The following is a 17,505-nucleotide window of genomic DNA, read 5'->3' on the forward strand; positions in this document are numbered from 1 at the left end:
GGTTTACAGTTGGACTCAGTGATCTTAAAGGTCTTTTCCAACCTATGATTCTGTGAAAGAGAAGAGAAGGGAAGGGAAGGGAAGGGAAGAGAAGAGAAGAGAAGAGAAGAGAAGAGAGAATAAAAGACACAGAAAGAAACAAAAAGCAACAAAACTAAACTAAATAAAATTAAAGGAAAAGAAAACAAGGAAAGGAAAGGAAAGGAAAGGGAAAAGAGAAAAGAGAAAAAGAGGAAGGAAGGAAGGAAGGAAGGAAGGAAAATGATGTGCAGCACATTCCCACGTGGAAACACTCCCAGAGTGGTTTCATCCTCTACCAGTGAATATGAAGATGCCTGGATCCTGGATGCAGCATCCTGTCCTGCATTCCCTGAATCTGGTGCCCAAACTGGCACTGTCAGCCCAGCTGGGAGGGGGTGCGGGGGCAGAGGGGACATTACGGTGGAGCAGCAGCAGCTGCAGGCTGGTGGTGATTTCGACATCAAAAACCCCTGGGAGGCTCAGGTTGCTGTTTAAACCCTGTCTTTGAAAACACCTTAATTTCTTATTTCGGGGTGCTTTAGCACCCCAGGAAATTTGGCATCTCCTTTTTATGAGAAAGAGGGCAATGGCAAATGCTCCTGCCTCTGAGAAAAAGCAGGTGGCAAGGCAGCCATGGTTTTATTCCTCCTTCTGGGGGCTTTGCCTCCACAAGCTCGGGGAGACCCTGCAACAACATGGGGGGGTCCGGCAGGAGTGCATCCCTTCCACAGCACCCACCTTTTAACAGCCACGGGTGCTGCCCAGAGATGCTAAACACGATAAGCCTTTCTATGCAGGATTTATCAGAGAGGAAAGCAGCACCAAGGGAATCACACCAGCCCAGCAGTGCTGTGATTTCAATTAATCTCATGCACTAATAGGACTTAAACATCAGGAAAACGCGTGCCTGAGCACCTCACCTGAAAGGGGCTTTTTTGTACGGCAGAGGAGCTGGGAAGGAAATAAGACACCTTGAAAATAAATGTGGCCGTGTGTCATCAGCAGCCGGGATTTGGTCCCCCAGGACAGACCAATGTCTGGGATTCCCCATCCCAAACGGTTCCTGTGGCAATGGGGGAACTTCATATTTTTTAGCCATCTCTGAGATGGGACAGTCCCAAAATGTAAACTTGGAGGCTAATTTTTGAACCGAGGGAGGGACCCCAGCAAACCCGACGGAGGGATGCTATTTTCTCCGGGGTTGTGGGTGGGCGCGTGGGCTGCTGTGGCCGTGCCCGGCGGCTCAGGAATGGGATGGCAGCGGGAAGGGAAAATGAGAAAGGCACGCCTGGGTCATGTGCGCCTCGGCATCTAGATCAGAGGGAGGATTCGCTGCTGACGAGGCTAATTTTAGGTATTTTAATTTTAGTTGCTTCCAGATGCCTCTTAGGTTGGCTCTCTTCAGGCTTTAATGAATCCCCCATTAAAAAATACATTTTCTGGAGGCATAAATAGACAGCAATTGCTCTTCAGGAACACGGGAGGCTGCTGAATCTTGCCGCTGCCCTCCTGCAGTGAAAACGCTGCAGGGATTTCTGGGATGAACCTTTTGGTGAGGCTTAAGGTGATGCCAGAGACTTGGAGGGGTTGCTGCGGGGCTGGAGTGCAGCGGCATGCAGAGATCTGGCCATCTGCGATAGAGACACTGAACCCCGAAAGGAGATGGGAGGACAACATGTCGCAGCGAGCAAATACTGGCATGTTTGGGTAATTTGGGGTTTATGGCCGAGGTCCTGCGATGGGACAGGGACCATCATTTCGCAAGTATCACAGCCCTGGACATCTATAGGAATAAAATAGGGTAAATCCTATTTTTAAATAACGCGAAGAAAGTGATGAGCCCATGGAATAAGAGGCCATGTGGGTTTTTTTTCTTACTAGCTGGCTTATTTAATCTAAGCACTTTGGGGCTTGCTCAGGTCTGAGCCAAAGTGTTGGGCTTGCCTATGGCTCATCGCACACTTGCTTTCTCTTAAATCAGCATTTTATTTGCAGGAGGACAGCATCCATGCCTCCGTCGGCAGTGTTGAGATGGTTGATGGGGTTTTGAGGCTTTAGCTTTCCACTTCAGTCTTTCCCACGGCAATAATATTAATTGCAAATGTTGGCGCGCTTTTCCCCATCAATTCTTCTCAGAAGCAGCTTTCCGATATAGAGCCGTCTGTAATCATAAGCACCAAGAGAAAGCCTCATTAAATACATTATTTTATTTAGGTTTTCCAAGAGCAGAAGATGCTTCTAGCAGGGTACTGGGAGCTATTTGACTTAAAAAGACAGGGTTTCATTTTGGTGCCGGTACCCTCACCCTTTTCGCCCCCTGCGCTCTTGAGAAGCCGTTCCTTGCTGGCTTGTTTAATTGCATGGGTTATTGATCTCGGGGCTCGTGTTTAATTCCCATTTCTATGTGTTGTAATGAGTGCCCGCGTGCTCAGCACGGGTTTGCTAAGGAATTATTGGCCTTTCTGTTGCCCTCAGCCTTTGCTCACAGCCTGTCTTCCCCCACCTCTGTCAAATACTCCCTGGAAATGTTTAAACTTTGCCTAAAATATGACTTCAGGTGAACACTTCCAGCTCTTCTTTAAATAGAAATAAACATCTAAACATATAATATGAATGGCTGGAGGAGTAGGAAATAGGAGAGAGCGGTTGGCAGGTCTGGCAGCCCAGGATCTGATGGACGTGCCCGTCCCTGCCCTCCCCTGGAGCTGCCGGCACTGAGCCCCTGAAGAAAGCACCATGGGGGGGGGGGGGGCAGCATGGGCTCATCCTAAACACATATCTGCTCACCCAGGCAAAAAAAAGCATTGGGTTGGGTACTTTATGATGGGAATAGGTGGCTCTGCCCCAAAGTGTTGCTGGGGATGCATCCTCTGCCCTCCCCGGGACCTCCCCCATTTTAGGGACTTCCTTCCTCCCCCTTTCCTGCCTTTCTAATCACCCTGTTCTAGCTCCTCCAGACTGCATTAACCCCATTTTTTTGCCATTTTGAGACTTTTAATCCCATTGTGTGGGGACACTGCAAACCGTACCGGGGAGAGGCAGATGGACCCGGCGAGGGACACCCCAATTGTGGTCTATGAGCAGCTCTTCAGGCGAGATGTGCGCGGGAGCATCTTCCAGTGCGGATGTTCCCGGGATCATTGCAGAGGGCTGTGCTGCACAAAATCCTTATTTTAAGGTATTTTTCCTCCTGCTGTCAATTTTGAATGTGGAAGGAGAGGGAAATACCATGAGCAGGGGTTGAACAAAGGTTCGATCCGAATTTGTCTTCGCAGGTGCTTAGGCTGCGTGCCCTCAGGACTGGTCTCTCCTGCCCATCTCAGGAGCACTGATGTCTTGAAAGCAAACCGCTTTCCTCCATCATTTGCTCTTTTTGACCGGTGAAGCCCTCAGAGGTGGGTTTTGCGGCTTGCCCTCCAGCAGTGGAGCTCAGAGCAGCTGCTGTAATAGGTCTCCTTGATCTTGCAAGGAAAAGCAAATAATTCTTGAAGTGCTAAATACACTACGCTGGAAAGACCATAGGTAAATCCTTCCAGAAGGACACAGTTGAGACGGGATGGCTTCAACCACGTTTTCCCAATCGACAAAAAGAAGGAAAGGAAAACCCATTGCTGCAGGAAAACCCAGCTAGAAAGGAGCCCATAGCCTTGCAAATTGGCTCAGGAGGCTTTGGGTGGAGGATTGCTCAGGGACGAGATGTGTGGCTCCAAAATTACATTGCTTGGGGAAAAGCCAAGAATGACCCTTCAGAATCTGAGCAGATATGAAGGCAGCACTTGGGAAAAGAAAGGGAAGGGGAAGGGAAAAGGGAAAGGGAAGGAGAAAGGGAAGGAGAAGGCAGCTGGAGGGAGGTGGGGATGGAAGGAGGAAGGCACCGGCATGCCACCATGGTATGGGTGATGGCTGAAGCACATCCGTGTCACCCCACCACCTGGTTGTGCTCCTCTCTGTATTTTTAGAAGGTCTTGGTGGCAAACAGGGGTGGTAAATAATAGCCAGAGTCTCTCAGCCCACGTGTTCCTGATGATTTTAGCAACTTCCAGCCTCGTCACAGTTTTCTCTCCATTAATTTCCAGTGACTCTCCTTTCCTGAGCATCCTCCTCTCCTCACTTCCCAGGAGAAGGTGTCCCGATGGCTCCATGCAGCAAGGACCCAGGCTCTTCAACTTCAAAAAATAATAATAATAATACAAGATCCCAGCTGCTTTCAAGCCAAGGCACTTTGTTTCAGTCCCAGCCCTAACAGTATTGCTGCACATGGGAACTCCTTATGCATTATTTTTTAAAGCTCCATTTTCTAAGGAGCAATTCTGGGGCCACTTCCAATATTAAAAGCAATAGGCTCGTTTCTCTTCTGGACTATTCCTTCCCAGGAATTAAAAAGGAGCCGCTGGCAGTATTGTGACAACTCCCAGGCCGAAGGGAAAAGTCTTTTCTAAGAAAAATAATCCAAGTAAATCACCTTTCAAGAAACAACTGAGCACATATTGCTTACTTAGCCCAGATGCTGCAAGGTCTGTGCTGGCGGCTGGCCCACCATGTATGCACGTACCTCTCTCTCTCTGCAATATATTTTCTTTTTGATCACCCACTTTTTATACCATTCATCAAAACTGCCACAGGGGTGGGATGCCGGTTTGGCTGGGCACCCCAAATCCCTGTGCCTCCCCCACGCTGCATCCCCAGGGCCACGGTGGTGCCTCCGCGGCCTTTCTTGCTGCACCCCGTCACCCTGCACCCCCTCCCCGCTGCACCCTGTCACCCCGCACCCCCTCCCCGCTGCACCCTGTCACTCTGCACCCCCTCCCCGCTGCACCCCCTCCCCTGGTGCACCCTCTCCCCGGTGCCCCCGTCTCCCTGCTCCCTCTACCCTAGCGTACTCTCTCCCCAGTGCACCCCTCACCCTAGCTCACCCTCTCCCCGGTGGACCCCAACTCCCCCCTGCACCCCCTCCCCTAACGCACCCCCTCCCCGCTGCGCCCCGTCTCCCTGCACCCTCTCCCCGCCCTGGCCCCGCCCCCGGGCTGAGACCCCGCCCCTCCCCGCCGGCCCCGCCCCGCCGGCCCCGCCCCGCGGCGGCCGTGCTGAGGAGTTTCCCTGCCCTCTAGCCCTAGCGCGGCCCCGCCCACCGCCGGCAGGGGAGGGAAAGCAGCGACCAATCCCTTCTCCGGGCAGGGCATCCGCGCGGCGCCGATTGGCGGCCCCGGCCTGGCTTGACGAGCCCCGGGCCGGCTAACGGGGCGCTCCGATTGGCCGCCGGCGCCGGCCGGCCCCGCCCCGCCGCTCCCACCCCTCCCCTCTCTCCCCCCCCCCCCCCCCCCCCCAGGCGGCAGCAGCAACCGCCGCCGCCGCCGCCGCAGCGTGAGGCGGCTCCAGCGGCGCGATGGCGGCCACGGCGGGCAGATCACTGCCGCTCCTCCTCTGCCGCCGCCGCCCCGCCGCGCTGACGGCGGCCGGTTGCTTCCCGGCGTTGGGGCGGCGCCGCCAACAGCAGCAACAGCAGCGACACCGGACGGTGAGTGAGGCGGGAGCCGGTGCCCTTCAGGCGGCGGCCGGCTGAGGCGGGCGCGGTGCCGGCAAACCGCGGGCGGCGGCGGCGGGGAAGGGGGGGTGTTGGTGGGGGGGTGTCCAGCTCCCCCCCCCCCCCCCCCCCCCCACCCGCCCGCTTCCCCCTTTCTCGTTCCCCGGGAGCCGCCGGCGGCCCCCGGCCCCGGCAGCTGCGCGTTATTCTTAGCTCCGTCGCCGGACGAAACTTGAGCGGGGCGGGCGGGCGGGCGGCAGCCGAGCCCCCGGCCCCGCTCCGCCGGCGGCGCAGCTCCCCGGCCCTTCCGCCGCCGCTCTTCCCCGGGAACAAGGGCCCTCCCTCCGCCCTGCGCCGTGCCGGCTCTTCCCCCCGCCCCCCCCCCCCCCCGCTCCTTTCTCTTTCCGGAAGGCGCGGGAGCGGCCCGGCGCAGCCCGCCGTACCGGGGACGGGCTCCCGGGGCGGGGGTCGGGTCCCGGCGGGGCGCGGCCGCCAGGTGGCGCGCGGGGCCGCCGAGAGGAGGAGGCGGCGGCGGGGGGGGGACACACACACGGGACACCGGCAGCCCCCGCCGGGGCGGGGGAGAGGGCGAGCATCTCCCGGGCCCACCGGGGCACGGAGGGGAGAGGGCGAGCGGTAGTGCCCAGCGGATTTTCACCTTTTTTTAAAATTTTTTTTTCCTCTTTTTTTTTTTTTTGGTTGCTCCCCCTCCCCTCCTCCAAGGTCAGCCAGGGGAGAGGCGCTCTTGGGGGGGGGCTCCCCAAATTCTCTCCGAGGCGGTGTCATCCAGGTTGGTGCGGCTTGGGGGGGGGGGGGAACCAAAACGAAAAAGCGCCAGTTTTTGTTTGCTTCCCCTGCAGAAGCAGCGTGCTTAATGGCTTCGCCAAAAAAGAGAAGACTCGCAGCACATGCGTTGCTTACTATGTGTCTTAGGGTGGAAAAAAACTGTAAAGGCAGCAGGTTGCGTCGTGGAGCTCGAGAGATTTGCTAAAAATACCGGGAGTTTTTTTCTTTTTAAACTAAGGGAACAGTATGTAACTGTGGGATATTCTTCTAGCTTTTGCCACAATCTGTTTTATTGCTGCCTATAAAAAAAGCTGCCGTTGGAGGTGTGCACCTGTCGCTCACTTGTTGTTTTGCTGAAGCAACTAATCGTGAAACTACGTAAAGCCACTGAAATCATGTATTAATCGGGTGATGGAGCGGGGCTCTGCGCTCCATGGGAATAGCAGATGTAACGCTGGGTCCCTAGGGTACTGTTTAAAAAGCAGCTAAGCATTTGTGCCTTGTATCTTCAGGGTGCCTATAGTTCCTCTAACGGTGTTGGTATGTTTTCACAGCGATGGGATGCCAGAGGTTCTGTTGGTATCGAGTGTCTCAATTGCATCAGTCCCATATTTGCAGTGCGGTCGTTCACATGTGTGAAGTGTGACTTTCTGCAGCATTGACTTCTGACTTTGTAAATACCAACCTGACAAGTGAGGCCACCGGTACCCTGGGTTTTGGTCAGGTGTGGGACAGCCTTTTCAGTTTTCATAATTATCATTTAAGTTGTCTCTTTTAGCACTCTGGCCCAGAAAATAATAAATTATTTATCTAAATTTAAGTTGACCTTTGTGTTTAATTAAACAGAGATGCAGATTCATGCCCGATTCAGCTGATCGGGCTGAGTGTAGCAGTAAACATGCAAGAAGATTAAAAACAACCATTAAAAAAATATCCCAAATCCTTCTGTTCATCTGGGATACTTTGCTGCTGGTGTGGCCCTAGCTGAGCAGACATTGCTGAAGTGCTGGCATGCGCAGGAGCCTGCTAAAATTGTACTGTCAAAGTCAGCTCCTTCAGGTGCTTGGGGAAGGAGCAAGATTTTGATTCTGTCCCATGGACTGATGATTAGAAAGCTCTTCTGGCTTTAGTACCGGTTGGGTTATGCTGTATGATTTTTGGCAGCTCGGCTGTTGGCCACTTGTGGTGTTGCAGTGATTAGTTTTGGGGGTTTTCTTCTTTTCAAATAGGGAGGTTGTACACAAGTCAGTTCAGTAGGTGTTGAATGGTGAAGTGTCCCTGTGAACCTAGTGATCAAGTGAAAGCTTGCTGTGAGCAGGTCGGGACCCAGTATCCTAACTGTTCCTTTGGACAGCATCTGTAATGTGCCTATTTATTTCCTCACAGAAAAGACGAGTTATCCTTTCCATCACGCTGCACTTGAGAAACTATGTGGACCACTGGGAGAGAGTAGAGACTGGAGAGCTGCTGAATCCTAGAATAAATTATCTCCAAGGAGAAATTACAGGAACTGGAGCTCTTCATAATAAAGAGAAAAATGAAAGGAGGTTGCTACAAAGAGGAAACTGAAAATTTGTGTTGGGTAGGAGAAGAACTAATGGGCTTACAGTGTGAGAAGAGGGATTTGGTTAGGTGCTGGGAATCTTTTTACTGACACTAAGTGTAGTGAAATACTGAATTATTTCCTGGGAAAGCTGTTCAATCTTCATTATTGGAAGTGGTTAGGACAGGTTTGACTTGCATCAATCAGTTATGACTGATGAAGAATTGATCCTGCTCTCTGATGGAACCAGACTGTATAAGCTTCCTGAGTCTATAGATTATATTAGAAAATAGGTAGGAAGAGTTTGTGTAACATAGATGTAATTAATAAAGTGATTATATGAGGTATGTCTGTGCGGTATTGTTTTTAGTACAATAAATTCTACTTGGTCACTTCTCAGGATGACTGGTTTTTAGCAGAGGTGATAAATTAAATGGGCTTTCTTGAAATAGGGTGGAACTGTTAAATGGTCTTATGGATGAGTTCTTTCAAAAGAGATATAAAATATGCTGGAAGAGGCTGGACCAATTGACCAGACTACTGTGAGAGAACAGTACTTTAAAACAAACAAAAAACCCCCATCCAGATGGGTAAAGTGTGAAGAATGACACTGTAATAATGTCAAACAGTAGAGAGGGCAAGGAGGTCTGAACTTTTGAGTAAAGACTTGGTTTATGAGGGGTTGGATGGGAATACAATAATACTGGGAGACATAGGGCTTGAATGAAGCATTCATAGCTTGCTTAAGAGTTTTGAAAGGTGAGAGAGTTGGGAAAGGTCGGTGGGCTCAGCGTGTAGATGTGGGGTTATGGAGGAGACAATGAGTCTTCATGTTGTGTCCTAGCTGAACACTATCACAGGGTGTGAGAGATCTTGGGACGAGTATGCAGAAAATTTGAATGAGAAATTCACTTATTGATTTTAGAATAGGAAGAAGCAGGCAGGAGGAAGTGTTTACTGATATTTGTGAATTTCCCCTCTGAAAGTGATGATGTTGTGCCTCACAGGATGACTGTGCAGGGTAAGGAGAGAGAGTTGGCATAACCATGTAGAAAGTGGGGCTGAAGAGTCCGTAGTGTTGGAAGAATATGACAGAGGTGAATAAATGGGTTTATAGCAGAAATATCAGGGGTTGCATCTCTTTCCACTCTCCCAGTCTGTTACACGTATGTGAGAGTGGAAGAAGCCTTGTAGAGGAGGAGAGGGGAGAGAGTTAGCAAGCACGTTTGCGGTGGAGAAACTGCTGAAGTACGCTGCGGGGGGGGTGGTGTTGTAATGTCAGGGAGAATGAGTGGATGGCTACAGCTCTGGAGATGAGTATGGCTGAATAGTTCGTAGAGGGAAACATCAGTAGTATTGGTGTTTGTTTTAAATAGATGCTGTATGTGCTCCCTCGTTGGGAGGGAACTGTGGAGATCTGATGCGTTGCTGGGAGGTCACACGTGAAGACGGGAGATGAGAGCGGCAGTTTAGTTAATTGGGTCAAGGTAACCTCTGCTGGTGGGAAGACCAGAAATGGCAAAAGTTGGTATCAGCAAGCAAGATGGAGTGGAATAAAAGCATTGTATGTGGTTTCTTGATACACCAGCTACATGCAAGAAGTGGCAAAGGATGGAGGAGCAGTAGAAGTGGCTGGTGCTGGTTGGCAGGGACTGTTACAAGGTGTGCTGTGGGGGTACGAATGTACAACCCCATGCAGTGACTTCTTAAGCAACAGGAGTGGGATGGGGATGGAGCCCCTGGTGGGCAATTAGGTGGCACTTCTCAGTCTAGCAGTGTTTGCTAGGATATCCACTGGTGGGAAGCACACCAGCCATAAATCACGATGCTACCTATTAATTAAGGCCTTTGTCCTGCAGTAATTTTTAGTGCTTAATACAGAAATTGCTGCTATTTTCCTGTTAGACAGCTTGCCATCAGAGGAGTGTGGAGAGAGAATTAAAGTGGATGTTCCTTGGAGGAAACTTCCTTATGAAGCAAGGGAAGCCTCTTCTTTGACTCCTAGTTGTTCTGGGTGCTGTGGGTAAGCCGCCAAAGGCGAGAGCTCTGCACCGCTGAGATGCGGTGGGACTGGGAAGCAGTCCTTTGTGAAAAAGGTTCACAAAGAAGTAAGCTATGAACGTTTTTCAAATATCTGGTGGTAGATAAAGGACTTAAATAAAATGCTTCGTTTTTGCATGTTGAATGCTTAATCTTTATTGCTTTCTTCCTACAAAGATTAGAGTCTCTTGTTATTGTGTTTCTTAGTGCACGTAGCTGGTGGTTGAGTTGTGTTGGATTGGAATATAATCAGCTGGTTCAGATCTGGAAAAAATACCTGTAGAAAATCAAGGGTTCGGCTGTAAGTGGCATCCCTATGGCAGTTAATCCTGGCAATTCTGGGTAGATCAGGAGTAATGACTCCTAGTGACAACTTCTAAGCCTAAGAAAGAAAAACTGCACCTAACTGAACTGCAGCCAAATGTCAAGTAGGTATCAGACAACCTGCAGGTTTTTATCTCTGCTCCAGATGAGGACCAGGATTACCTGTGTCAATCGGTCCTCTCAGCCGGGTAGGATTTTGGTGTAAGTAGCCCTGTATTGAGGATGCAGTAGAGAATCTATCCCGCAAAGACAAGAGGACTCTGAGCTGAGGAAAGGTGTCCTGGGATGTGAGAAACCTCAGGAGGAGGATGCAGTGGACTTTGTGCTGAAGCTGTCCTTTATTTGGCACAGATACAAGGTGTACTTGGTGGTTTTTTTTTTTTTTTTTTCTATGCTATGGTTGAAACTGTTGCAGCATCAACTTCCAGAGAAGCTGTTGCTCAGTAGTGTGGTAGTAATTTCCCTGGTGGGCCCCAGTAACCACTTCAAGCCCTTGCTGTCACAAGCGATGGTTTATTGCCCTACTGTTGCACATCTCTTGAAACAAATTTATTTAACAGGTGAAGCTTGGGGGCTCACAAAACTCAGGTAGCAGCAATGACTGGCTGTAAGGATGGTGAGACTTGGAAGAATATTTTGGTATGGTGTCTGTATTTTTGCTGAGGATGGAAACTGGCGGACTGCTTTAATTAACTGAACTTCTCTTTTCCTGACCTTGCATACTGCTGATTGTAATTTTCAAATAAATGATTAAAAAGCTGAAGAACTGGTGGCTGTCCAGTGGTTTGAAGGGGCATAAAACGGTCCTTCTCACCAGATCTTTGGCTGCGCTTGTTGCCTACCCTGACCTCTAATGTTTCCCACGCTGGGAGATGCGTAGGAGCAGCGACATGCATGCTGCACGCTGGGAAGAAATGCATCTGGTGTCACTTTTGAAGTCAAGATGAGGTGTGGCTTGAACTGCAGCATAAGTAAATACCAACCCAGCAGAACATTTATAATGTTGATGGAGCCCTAGAAGAGTTGATTTAACCATAAAGATGGGTCTCTTCACCAAACCTCCTTTTTCTCCTGCTTCTTCCCCTCACCTCCTTCCCATGTGCACACACTTGCTGTCCTGCTGACTCCTTGCTTGCCTCGCCCTGGCAAAGGGTGGCAAAACCATAACGATTTCTTGTAGCGGTTATTGCTACTTGCCCACTCCAGTGCTGGCTAAATTGATTAAAATGCAAGGCGAAGCAAGGTCTGTTGCCTCATACCGGATTTACTGTCACAAGGAAGGCTATGGCTCAATGCTATTTTGAAAGGTTCAGGAGGAAAGAGAACTTTTTCAATGTTTTTGCTTCAAATGAGAGGAGGAAATCTGCCCTTAACTAATTATAGGGCAGTGGAATACTAGTACTAATTTGAAAAATTTGTGCTTTTTAGCTTTTTTTTTGTTAGATTGTGTTGGGTTTTTTTTTGCACGAACAAAAACTTAGAGGGGGATGACCAGTGAGTATTTTTTGATGTATGAAAGTGGCTAAAACATTCTTTTGATCGTACTCATTCTTACAAAGCAAAAGAGGTTTTGAAGGGAGGCTGAATTAAAAAAAAAAAAAAAAAGGCATTTTGTAGCTTTTGATGTGCCTGTTCATTCACTGAATAGGAAAAAAGCTTTACTTGGTAGTGTGCAGAGAACACCCTTCCGGGCCTCTCTTTTCGTGAAAGGGGAGCACTATATGGAAAGGAGTAGATGTTGGGGTGGGGTGGGTTTTTTGTTTGTTTGCGTTTTTTTTTTAATGATTATTTGATGATACTACTTTTTTTTTTTATTTATAACTCAGCCTGTGGCAATAATCAAGACTTTGTATGTAGGGTCTGTGATGGGAAAGGAAGTTACAGTCATGCTAAGGTTGATCCAGTCATTAATATAAACATTTCAGGACAGCTCTTTTCCAATACAGGGAGCGTTTCTCAGCTGTGCTTAGACAGGATAGGTATAGCTCTCCTTACCAGAGTCAAGACTGATAAAGAGAATAAAAAAAAAAAATTTGTTGTTGTTCTTTATTTGCTAAAGCTGTTTTTATACTAATCTTAAAGATCAAACTTTCTGTGAGATTAGGTCCTATCCAGTCATGAGGGTAAAACATAACTTTTATGACTTCATTTCAGATTTGTGTGATGAGTCACTTGTTTGCCGTTCTATAAGATAGCATTGAGATGACACAAATCTGTAATTTAAATTATTGTCCTATTTGTAGGTCCATGGAAATGTAGAAATGGTTTTAGATTTTGTGTGGCTTTAATTTTGTTGGATTTTGGGTTTTTTTTGTTTTGTTTTGTTGGTGTTTTTTTTTTAATTTCCTTATTTATTTATTGCAGTGTCAGCTGGTGGTCACTTTTCCTGAAATCTCAACTGCTGCTCTCTGCTCCCATGGCCTCTGATAGCCCTGTGTGGGATGAAGAACTGTCCTTGACAAATTTTGCTAGATGAAACTGTGTGCTCTCTGCTCGCCATGGAGAAATACTTCTAATCTCTGAAGTGCTCTCTGGGTGAGAGACCACCTGTGATACTGCTGATGTGGTTTTCATCATATTTCGGTACTTGCTTATTGAGGGCGAACTAGAGCGATCTGGCTTTAAGGACTGTTTTGTCCTTGAGTATTTAATGATGAAAAGAAAATGACTTGTCCCTTTTCTATTAAAGCTTTGGCAAAGGGTTTTCTTCCTGTTATTAAGGTCTCAATTGGTCATCAAAATGAGATGTCATTTTAATGAAGATGAAAATATGCAGCACTTGAATGCGATGTGGAATTATTTTCCAGTAGGGCAAGCCTATGGGGTATTGCTTATGTCTCATGTAAAATACGAGGCATGTCCGCTATCTTTTTCTGCATTCTTGGCAGCTCTTAAGGAATTAGGAAATGTAGAACAACTTGCATAAGCAGGAGAGGGAAGAAACGCGGCAAACAAGCTTGCTTCAGCGATTTGCTTCTGTTGCCTTCCCCAGGAGGAAAGGACTGCTATGCAACAAGGAAACTCTCAAATCTCTGAAAATGTTTATTGGAATAATTAAAAATTGAATTTCACCTGGGTATATAACTTAGGAAGACTCTACCAGGGGGCAACCACCATAAAAAAAACCCCTCTGGGTGATTGTCAGTCTTGTGTTCTCTCCTGCAGCCTGCTGGGAATAAAATAATTCACTCTGAGGTCATAGCCTGAGAAGTTTTATAGGGTTTAAGAAAAGCTTTGTGGAAAGTATTGCTGTTTTGAGAGGATTTTGGAATAATGCTATGGTAACAATTTTGATTGCTTTCATCACTCAGGTCCCAAGACATATATGTAGCTTGCTGCGCCTTCTGTTATCCAAAGTTTGCATAGACTAAAGTGGTGTGAGGTTGTAGAAATGGGGTGGGGGAGAATGGTTGCCAGGCAAAAGTGGTAAGCATTGGCTTTGCAATGTACCTCGGAGCAGCATCTATTCCTCAGTATGTCTGCCGGAGCTGGGGACACCGGAGCACTCTGTCAGATGGGTACCGCACAGAGCTGCTCACTGCAGAGCACCTGAGCGTGGAGTTAGGTGAGGACACCTTTGCTGCTGGATTTGTCTTAGTTGATGAGTTGGAAGGAGGAATGCAAAATAACTGGATTTCTTGGATCAATGTGCATGCAATTTCAGGTGGGGAAGCTCACTGAGTGGTTCATGTATGATGTGATCGTAGGGTCAGTGGCTGGCAAACGTTATCCTTTCCTTCCAGATTGTGAGGGGAGTTCCCAGCTCATCCTCCAATTTTCTAGGTCAGTTGCTGGAAAAGAGTCTGAAGTTACTCCATGTTTTCCCTGTTCTGCATCACCATATTACCTTGAAAAGCACCAAGCTAGGCAAAGCTTTCCTTGTTTTATTTTGTTACGAAGAATGTCATGTTTCCTTAAGCTGCACAGTGAGTTTATTCAGAGGAGCTCATGTCAATTATTACCGTACCTTGGAGCTGCTAAGGAAGAATGTGTTACCTAAATGTAGTAATGGATATGGCATGTTTCTACATTTGAGACTTGTGTGTTTTGGAAATGGCTGGAAGAGCAGCTTTAAGAACCGTTCAGTTAGAACCTGACATACGGTCCTTGTAAATTCATGGCTTTGTCAATGATTTGTACAAGGTATAGCTTCCGATGAGCAGGAGGTACTCTCCTGACATATGGGCTTGCTCACTGTCAGCTGAAACGTGAATTGGCGGTGTCTGCTGAACCGTGACTCTATTCCTCGTCAGTTGCTGTTCGCTTCTACGTGGTTTCCTTCATCTGTACGCCTACCTGTCATTTGACTTATGTATTGTAGACCCCCTTGTTAAGGCATGGTGATAACTGTCTTAAGCCCTTGTTTTCTTCTGCCAAAAATTACTTCTAATGATGCTGCGTTCTTTCTGATTTGCAGCTGAAATCTGTAGAATGAATAGCAAATGGATATTCATCAGCCAGAATGCAGGTTGTGAAATTTAATCGGAATAGTGGATTCTAAGGTATGTCTCAATTAAAGACACTGGTTGTGACAGAGTACTGTAAGAGGAAATAGAGTTATTCTCTCTACTTAAACCAATTTTTTACAATACATCCTCATAGTTTACCCATGTCATTTTTCTTAGATGTTTGGACTTAAGTGAGTGAGTTTTCTGCCTGGCCAAAGTACCTCCAAAAGTGACAATTTTAAATACTACTCTGACAAATGAAGATTTTTAAGAGAAAGTGGGCTATCCAAGATAGCCCAAGAATGACACAGGAATTTTTCAAGTTGTGTGTTAGAAAGCAATAGCTGGGGACTGGATGATGGTTTTTGTATAGAACTTTTCCTGTATGATTACTATATTATTAGGTATGTAATGCTTAACACTGAGAACTAATTGATATACCATGTCCCATTCATGTTTTCTGGTTCTAGACAAAACTGAGACACAGTCAATATGCAATGCAGCAGTAACCTTTTTAAAGTCATTTAAATTAATTGGGAACCTGTCTGAAACATCACAGAGATTCTTGCGTGTGGGATAGATGGGAAGGAAGGCTGGCAGACAAAGTAATTTCTCCCTGAAATAACAGTGAACTGAAAAAGTACAGAGATTTCCCGGGGCGGGGCGGGGGGGGGAATGTGGTTCCTTTTTTGGAATGAAAGTGCTCTAATTTATCATGTGACTTGGGAAATCCTCTTGGCTTCCTGCGGAGGGGAAAGGGGTAGTTGAACATTTCATTGGATAACAGAGCACGGCATGTTTGTGATGCATAACAACATCTGCTGCATAAAGAGCTCCCAAGGGAGACTGCTGCTTGGCTATTCCTGTTATCAAGGGACTTGTTTCTAAGGTAGTGATAACAGAAATTCCATCGCCTAAATATTTAGGAGATTTGAAAATTACACTAGCACAGTGCTGTATGGTTTCCTCCAAGTTTGAGGATGTTTAAGAGGAGAGCAGGATTCTTCACTTGGACTTGGGTGTAAGGGATTCAAGAGAACCAAATCTAGTCACTTTTATAAGAAAGAAGAGTTGTATTACGAGCAATGTATACTGCTAGTAATGAAAAAAGCTCCAAATACTCCCCTTTGAATTAAAAGAATATATTAAAGGATTTTCCCTTCCTGTGGCAAGTTCCAGATGAGCCACTCTTGTGCTTTATGAACTGCCTGGAAAACTTATGGAGGAGTGCTGTTTGGCCTTCATTCAGGGTACGGTCAGTGCCGTGCATCACGCGGAAGGACTGAGGGAGCAGAGGGTATGTTGCTTGAGCCTATTTCCAGGCAAGTGAAGGCAGTAGGAGTATTACGTGAATATCCAGACTCCATTTTGGCTGCAGCATCACATGAGATCGAACGTCCTGGTGTACTTGCAGCTTGCCTGCTGCAAAATACCAGGTTGGTTAATCGGAGGTAACTTTGCTGCTTTGAGGCAGCAATTTTCTTCCTGAAAAGCTGTTTCATTAATAGAGCTTTTTTTTGTCATTTAAAAGGGTTGTTGCTAGAACTTCTTGTGCTCTTCAAAAACGTGTTACAATGCCATATTGTCCACAGAATTTACTGGCCAGACAGATGAAGCGAGGCTCTGAAAGGAGAGTGCTTTTGAAACATTTCCAGTTAGAGTCTCACTGCAGACATGTTTTGTGCTTTTGTTAGAGGGTTTTTTTTGACACCTGGAAAAGTGGTGTCGAGGGGAGAAACTGCTACACATGTTGAAATATCCATTCCTAGTTGCTTGGCGGGGTGATGCGAGTCTGATTGCTAAGGAACAAGAAGCTGATGCTGCAAAACAGAGCTTTGGTTTGAAGCCAAAAAGCCACGGATTTCTCTGACCACAAAGTTGAATAGAGTGATGGTGTCCAAGATTAATTTTATCTTAAGAATAATTTTGTCCAAAGAAAAAGAACATGACTCAGATTTGCACACGTACTCATTAAAAATAAATCACAATTTTGAATCAGCTAGTCACTCTTGTGTGTAGGAGTGACCATTTCCATATTTCCTTTTGGCATTTAATGCTCAAGAGAGTAATTTTAAACAAACAGTTTCACAAAGTACTCCTCTTCATTATTTAGCTAGATTGAGTAGGGCAGGATATGAGACTATGCAGATATGGTATTTTGAGTTGGCAAGGATGCTTTAAGTAAGGATTTTGCAAAAAGCATTAATACCACACAGGCACTTGTGAAATGAATTGTTTTGTAAATAGCGTTTTGAACAGATGTTGTTTTTTATCTTTCTCCAAAGGTGGGTTGTTTCTATTGACTGTTCCTGCACACCATTCAGTTTTTCTCTACATAGCAGCTCCTTTTCTTGTGCTGAATGTCTGCTTGTAATTATAGCATCATGCTTTTTCCCTTTTGCAGTCAATGATGCACACATTATACCTGTTTCAGGACATCCTTCTCTCTCCTGTCCCAACATGCTGGTAACACATAGCTTCAGTTTGAGTGGAGCACCCAGAGCTTTGGATCTAGGGCAATGAGTTTGGTGGAGCTGCTGTTTTCATGACCTACTTCTTGGGCAAGCATGGAAGTAAAAACTGTTCTTGGTGGCTCAGATGAGAGATTCAGGCTTTTTTTGTCTTGGACTGAAAATTAATCAGACTCCAGTTTGATGCAGTCTTACTCCTCAAGGTTAGGAATTGAGTGTCCCCTGAATTACTCAAGTCTTGGTGAAGAGGAGAAGAATAGACAAGGACACATAAGCATAGAACAGTGTTGCTTTCAGGATTTAAAACAAGCACTTTTTTCTCCAAAGGAATTGATTGTCATTGTGGTCAGT

At 47.0% G+C, this 17,505-nt stretch overlaps 1 protein-coding gene and 2 long non-coding RNA genes across 3 annotated transcripts in view; 2 read left to right on the plus strand and 1 right to left on the minus strand.

The window, feature by feature from the left end:
- Nucleotides 1-1,870: 1,870 nt before the first annotated feature.
- Nucleotides 1,871-4,740, minus strand: LOC138687935 (uncharacterized). Its single transcript, XR_011326983.1, has 2 exons — nucleotides 3,051-4,740; nucleotides 1,871-2,182 (listed from the first exon to the last, which is right to left on the minus strand). It is a non-coding gene; the product is annotated as an uncharacterized lncRNA (long non-coding RNA).
- A 590-nt stretch (nucleotides 4,741-5,330) lies between these two features.
- The window catches only part of MCU (mitochondrial calcium uniporter), a 93,672-nt gene continuing 81,497 nt past the window's right edge, over nucleotides 5,331-17,505 (plus strand). The window contains exon 1 of the mRNA XM_069795863.1: nucleotides 5,331-5,536. Within this exon, the coding sequence (XP_069651964.1) occupies nucleotides 5,405-5,536 (132 nt within the window). The 5' untranslated portion in view covers nucleotides 5,331-5,404. The remainder of the gene's footprint in view (nucleotides 5,537-17,505) is intronic.
- LOC138687679 (uncharacterized) lies at nucleotides 5,718-8,265 on the plus strand. Its single transcript, XR_011326788.1, has 3 exons — nucleotides 5,718-6,332; nucleotides 6,883-7,052; nucleotides 7,715-8,265. It is a non-coding gene; the product is annotated as an uncharacterized lncRNA (long non-coding RNA).

The sequence above is a fragment of the Haliaeetus albicilla genome, chromosome 11 (genome assembly GCF_947461875.1).
Source record: "Haliaeetus albicilla chromosome 11, bHalAlb1.1, whole genome shotgun sequence".
Taxonomy (NCBI): domain Eukaryota; kingdom Metazoa; phylum Chordata; class Aves; order Accipitriformes; family Accipitridae; genus Haliaeetus; species Haliaeetus albicilla.